At 38.1% G+C, this 7,238-nt stretch overlaps 1 protein-coding gene across 1 annotated transcript; it reads right to left on the bottom strand.

The window, feature by feature from the left end:
* Positions 1–481: 481 nt before the first annotated feature.
* LOC115450085 lies at positions 482–7,236 on the bottom strand. Its single transcript, XM_037437110.1, has 3 exons — positions 6,933–7,236; positions 3,790–3,912; positions 482–2,742 (listed from the first exon to the last, which is right to left on the bottom strand). The coding sequence occupies exons 1-3, from the start codon at positions 7,074–7,076 to the stop codon at positions 1,636–1,638; spliced, it is 1,374 nt and encodes a 457-aa protein (XP_037293007.1). The 5' UTR covers positions 7,077–7,236; the 3' UTR covers positions 482–1,635.
* Between the last annotated feature and the right edge of the window lie 2 nt (positions 7,237–7,238).

Consider the following 7,238-nt stretch of genomic DNA (forward strand, 5'->3'; position numbering starts at 1 on the left):
GGGGTAACTCCGTTATTTTAATATTGCTAAATCCGACGTTTTCTGATACCGACAAAAAAAAATTTATGTCCGCTGTTTGCACTTGTATATTTTTAGTTCCATAATTTTAAAACTGTATTTTTTACTTTATACAATTCGTATACTGAGAAGTATTGAAACAGACTTAAAATCAAAAATATTTTCTACTAGTCGATTTGCGCATGACACAATGAAAAAAGAAGATAGGTGCCATCAATATATGTATGTATACTACGTACTACATTTAGCGTTCCGTACACTCATTGTGTTCGACTCAACTGTACTGCAATCCGTACACCTGACTTTAGTATTATTTCAACATTGACAGTGTGTGGTTGTGTACGGAGTGGCGCTCATAATATAAGAACTCGAGTCGAAGTGTAAACCTGGATGTGAATAAAAAATATTAGTCAAATAAGTAAAATTATTTGTTGTTTAAGTGAATAAATAGGTTATAACAGTGAAGTTTTGGTTGTCATTTCAGTTCAGATTTTGAACAAATAGTTTATATGGATGTTCGTGTCTATAGAATATGTGTCAATAGTGCACATTAAGTTATAAATTAGATAAATGTAATAATAAAAATATATTTATACTATAAAATAAATTAAAAATATTTTACCCGTGATCCGGTCTTACCCCACTCACCTTATTAAACAACTACAGCGTCGTGGCTTAACTAAAAAATTCCAATAGAAGTTACAACAATGGGACATTATACACAAGGCTGACATTTAAGTACAATACAGAAGATATTTGCGAATAGGAACGAAATTTTCAAATTATTAAGATAATAACTATTCCTGACTATCCCTAACTTGCAATAAAATAATAAAAAAAATATTAATGTCATCAAGTGGCGAGTTGATTTTTTTTATTAATAAATTTCATTCCCTTTCACCCCGTTTTACATCGAACACGGATATGTCCGGTAAGCGAAAGTCAAACCAAAATCTACTTTAATATTAAAGAACCATTTTTAACCATTAATTGTGCGAACAAATAAACATGATTCATAATCATAATCATAATATTTTATTTGATTGTATTGAAACTGATTTAAAAATATGTAGACTGTAAGGCAAGGGGTTCCAAAGTATTTTTGCGACCCCCCCCCCCCCCCCCTCCTCGACGCAAGAAAAGCCAGGGGCCTCACCAAGTATCCTAATTTGAAAATTAGTTTAGTTGTTAAGCCTTCCCACTACTCAACCCGATAATAAAACTTCGCAAACACGCTCTCAAGGTTGTAGGATATATGGCACCTTTCTTCCAGAAAAAAATACTGTTCCAGAGGGATAGAAATTGATTGACATGATGGCCATTAACGGCATCTGTAGCCAGTGTATTGGACATAATAAGACTTAACATCTCATGTCTCAGACGAGCGCAGTGGAATACCAAACACTTTGTAATTCAAGGTGTTGGTGTTTCTACTGTTTATCGGTCGTATCGCTTACCATCAGGCGAACGGCAAGCGCGTCTCGTCATTCAAAGCAATAAAAAATCTACCAATTTATAAATATTCGAGTAAACCAGTTACGGAATATCTTTTAAATCCATTAGAAATCCTAAATCTGTATCTAATAACTCAATGCCTAGCTATAGATCTTGCCAATGTCAGAAATCGTTGAGTTCGTCTGACGTCTGAGTTTCGGCCGAATTAAAACTCAACAAAACATCCGACTTAACCGTCGACTTAAACTCGGACGTTTGAGTTTCAGTGGAAGTCAGATTCAGACTCGACGGACTCGACGATATACTATCAAATAATTTATAATTAAACTTCGGGGAATCGTACAAACATAGACAAGTTTGAGTCTCTTTTATACTCAAGTCGGGCGATTGAGTCTCATTTGTTAAAGTCTCCTTGTTCGAACGACTTAAACCGAACTCGACAGGGAATGTTTGAGTCTGTATGTCGGACAGAGAGACTGTCTCGGAAAAGTAGATTTCGTCCTCACTCGTCTGAGACTTGAGTGACAATAAGTCCTCAAACACCGTCTGAGTTGAAATCTCGTCGCGTTTTATTTCATCTTCACTTTTCCCCGGCAGCGACTGCCACGACGGCAAAGCGACATCATTCTTAATAGTGTCCTCTGGACTCAACGTCTGAGTGGCAAAAGTCCGCTTCGGACTATCGCAAAAGTCGAACTTTTCATCATTTTTCGCTTTTTTCGAGTCATTAACTAATTTCGACTTGCGTTTCTCAGCTTTATACTTTTTATGTAAATCGGGATGTTTCCTTAACAAATGTACTAAATATTTTTCCCGATTCTTGTACTCCGTATTGCAAATTTCGCATGGATACTTCAAATTACATATTGTCATGTGGCGTCTGTAATCTGGTTGAGCTGAGAAGCCTTCGCTACAATATCTGCACTGAAAAAGTTTCCGCCTATGAACCTTCTTGTAATGTTGGTTGAGGAATTTGCGTTCCGAAAACCATTTTTGCCGCTCAGAGCCAGCATTGTACGAACAATCCATTGCCGTACAGTAAAACCGCGTTTCCACGCAGTAATCTTTAGGTTTCTGATGCAACTTTATCAAATGCTGTTTTAAATCGTATTTCTTTTGATACTCTCCTTTGCAATCATACGGACAGGGCAATTGTATTTTGTCTTGAGAATCCGGTAAAGAAATATATATGGTTAATTTATCATCATCTAATATATGGGATATATTTACTTCTAAAGGTATATCTGGTCCTGGATCTGGTGTTTTTTTCTGGAACAATAGATAGTTATTTAATAGATTTTATCTATTACTAGTGGTCTCTCATATGTGAATCCGCCTGGGTAGGTACCACCGCAATGTCTATTTCTACTACAGCGTGTAGTCACTTGTGTTCAATTTGAAGAACATTGTAGCCAGTGTAACTACTGGACATAATAAGATATGTCTCAGGATGGCGAGCGCAGTGGAATATCAAATACTTTCCAATTCAAGGTGTTTGTGTTTCTACTGTTTATAGGTATCGCTTACCATCAGGCGAACGGCAAGCTCGTCTCGTCATTCAAAATTTCATTTATCGAAGCAGAGGAAAGAAACAAGATTTTATGAATCTAGTCCGAAGACTGACAATTAGTAATATGGTGTGACAGATTTCTATAAATAATCTGAACTGTCAGTCCAATCCTTAGTAATAAAGGACCAATCAGAAGCAACTTTGGCACGAGACATGAGTTATGATTTATTTATCGCTATGGCTTTCATGCAGTTAGTAGTCATGGTTTATTAGAATTGACTACAACAGCTTAAGGGCTACTGGTGGTGGTCTCTCGTATAAGTACCATCATAATGTCTATCTCTACCGCCAATCAATGTGAACGCACTGTTATATTCTGTTTGAAGGACATTATAGCCTAATTACTGGACATTATGAGACTGCTTGTGGTAGGAAATATTCGCCCGGATAGCGACCGTACACAAGGTGTTAAAACCCGCCATAGCGGCCCACGTGTGTCGCGTTCCGAGATCAGTGTATATCCGGTTCCAACAGGCATAATAGTGTCGATTGGCGAAGGGTGATCATATCTCGTCAGTCGACATTCAATTAGACCTCACTATTACCATCAGGTGCAGTACGATCACTTTGCAGTGCCGTATAAAAAACTTAGGTCTTATGGCGAGCGCAGTGGAGTGTTTTTTGAATACAAAGTTCTTTTTGATGTTTATGGGCAGTAGTACCATCAGGCAAGCACGCTCGTCTCGTCATTGAACTGAAATAAAAAATAACAGTAATAATATTGAATACATACATATGTTATATACCTTTGCAGTGTTGCGCAGGAGCATGTCGGATTCCAAGCATTGCAGACGGAACGACTTGCAGACCCTGAGCGTCTCCTCGCACGCCGCGCAGAGGAGCTCCGATATGCCTTCGTCACGGCCACCCTGGAGTACAAAGGGTGGAATTTAAATCCCTCTTCTTACTATACATTCAGTCAATCATCATCACCAGCCCTGTATTATATACTGTCCCACTGTTGGGCACGGGCCTCCTCTACTACTGAGAGAGATTAGGCCTTAGTACACCACGCTGGCCTAGTGCTGATTGATAGACTTCACACACCCTCGAAATCCCTATAGAGAACTTCTCAGGTATGCAGGTTTCCTCACGATGTTTTCCTTCACCGTTAAAGCAAGCGATAATGCACAAAGAATACACACATTTTTTTAGAAAAGTCAGAGGTGTGTGCCTTTTGGATTTGAACCTGCAGACATTCGTCTTGGCAGTCCGTTCCACTACCAACTAGGCTATCGTCACTTTTACATTCAATACAATAAATCTACAATGATAAGATAAAATGGCGGTGTAAAGTAAATTAAATCAGAGAACATTTCATGTCGCAAACTTTTTTTTGAAGTCATCCTAGTGTGGCCCCTATATTTTTTTCGAGTGGGGCAAAGTATTATTTGGGTTTTTGTGCACTGTATAACCCTGGAGTCTGGAATTTGTATCCGATATGGCGATAGGCTCGCTCCCTATCAAATCATGGGACGGAAAATACATAGCGAAAAATGGGTGCCCTGGTTGCGCCTCTGCATACCCCTTCGGGAATAAATGCTTGATAATGTGTGTTTATGGGTGTGTATAAAAAAAACATTTCGTCCAAAACTTACGGTAAATAATTTTCAAAATCGAAGCAATAATAAATCAGTTATATAGGTCTGACATTTAGTGGAAAGAATAGCTGTCAAATTTTATAATAGCAAACTATGACGTCACACTGCGCCACCCGCCATAACGCTGCGTGCGTGAGAAATAGATAATGCGATACGTCCGCAACGCCCCCACATCTGCTCACAACAATATTTCAAATATCAACTAATTTATTTTTCAACGAATTTTATTGATGAAGTGCTATAGGTTTATTTTATCCCAGGAAAATATTGATTGGAACAGAATAAATATGAATTAAAAGTAATATTAACTTTACACACCCTAATGACACTAACATAGAGAAAAATTGTTGGATTAGCAACATCATACTTTCAATCAGATGTACACCCACGCAAGCACTGTATTAAGAAGCAAGGATAGCCTAGTTGGGAGCGGAATGAATGTCCGCAAGTTCAAAACCCAAACACACCTCTGACTTTTCTAAAATGATGTGTGTATTCTTTGTGAATCATCACTGGCTTTAACGGTGAAGGAAAACATTGTGAGGAAACCTGCAAACCTGAGAAGCTCTGTAGGTTCCCTGTTCCCAGCAGTGGGATAATATATAATACAGGGTTGATATTATAAGCACTATATTGCACTAAACTACATAAAATAACACTAGGAGTTCATTTATGAGAATATTTGGTATTCAAGGATGAGTTATGGGACAATGTCACCATAAGTACAAACAAATATGCGGTTTTATTTAATAATTCAATGTTAGTATTACCCTGTATATTCTTTGAAAATGTAAAGCATATCATGGACTGCAAGACGCACTAACAATTCTATCCTTGCCTACTTGAAGATCAAGACTTGGCTTATCACAATATGCTACTAACAAGTCCTGAGTTATTTTGGCCACATTGCTAGAAGACAGCCAGATAACTTTGACAAACTGTAGATAGTAGGGAAAGTAGATGGTAGAAGACCATGTGGATGATCACCTACCAGCTAGTCTGATCATATAAAAAGTATTACAAAGCTTCCTATTACCACTGCCCTGAAGAAAGTCGAAGACAGGAGTGCTTGGAAACAGCTCATCATCGACTCTGTCAAGATGTTTCCAGACGAACACAACCTAGAGTATACTAGAATATGATCAAGAAGAATATATTCTTTAATTTCATTATCATCATCAACATTTCAGCCAGGAATAATCCACTGCTGGACATAGGCCTCCCATATTGAGCGCCACAGGGACCGGTTCCGGGTCACCCTCATCCATCAGACTCCGTCGACCCTCACCAGGTTGTGAGTCCACCTCGAGGGGGCCTGCCTATGCTGCGACACCGGTTCTTGGCCGCCAATCCAGAACTTTTCCACCACAATGGCCATCAGTTCCACGAGCTTTGTGCCCAGCCCACTGCCACTTGAGTTTCACAACTTTATCATTTATTAAAATAAAATATTGAAAAATTTTAACTCAAAAAAGGATGCAAAATATGGATTTATAATATCCATGAACTATACAGATTTATGAATTATATCCCAAGTTAATAAATGTGAGGAACTTTGCTCCTAATGAACTTCTCTTAACTCAGATAGCGAGTACCATACAAGGTGTTAAAACCCGCCAAAGTGGCCCACGTAAGTGTCGCGTTCCGGGATCAGTCTGTATATCCGATTCCAACAGGCATAATTGTGTCGACTGAGGGGTAATCATCTCTCGTCAGTCGACATTCTATTGGACCACACTCCACTTACCATGAGGTGCAGAGGGGAGTCTTTGCCATGCTCGTATAAAAAACAATATTTTCCTTTACTACACATATTTTACACACTTATGAAATTAAATACATCTAGTATAAAGCCAAAATTAAAAATGTTTGAGGCCGAGATTTTGGGACCTTTGTTTTTTAGACCCACCTTTGATCCAGGAAGAGGAAGGCAGAGGCAAAACGAATGCAGCCTCCTTTCGCTATTTCTATATTGTTAATATATGTAATATTATAATATATATTATAGGGGCCGAACATATTTATTTATTTATTAACACTTTGTACACATGGTATACAGGCGGACTTAATGCCATGGGCATTCTCTCCCAGTCAACCTTGGGGTGATGTAGAGAGGACGGAGGTAGGTGTATAATAAAAGAAGAAATAAGATTAATTTATACTTTAACATATCTGTTTTGGATCGCAATTTAATTTTACCTGGCTAATATTTCCTGGATAATGTTGAAAACCGTTGAAAAATCAGCGCAAACCAAAAATAAATATAATAGTAACTAAAATAACACTACCTCAACATCAGTTAGCCGGAAGAAGTCCTCCGCTAGACCCCATTCGTACATATTTTTCATTGGATTTGCGTATGTCAAACAGCCGCGGCAAACGAGCGCGAATTCCGACATCGGCGACTGTATTTTCTCACTAGAAGTCGACATTTTTATTTAATTTGCACTAGATTCACTTAGATTTTTGTTTGTGATTCTTTTCTTAACAATTCCTTTGATAATTTTCTAGATATTGGATTGCTTCGATTTGTTATTATTGTTATCGGATGTTTTGATGTAAACGCCAAGGTTATCAGACCATGCAGCCTTGTA

Source organism: Manduca sexta, chromosome 1 (genome assembly GCF_014839805.1).
Source record: "Manduca sexta isolate Smith_Timp_Sample1 chromosome 1, JHU_Msex_v1.0, whole genome shotgun sequence".
Lineage (NCBI taxonomy): Eukaryota > Metazoa > Arthropoda > Insecta > Lepidoptera > Sphingidae > Manduca > Manduca sexta.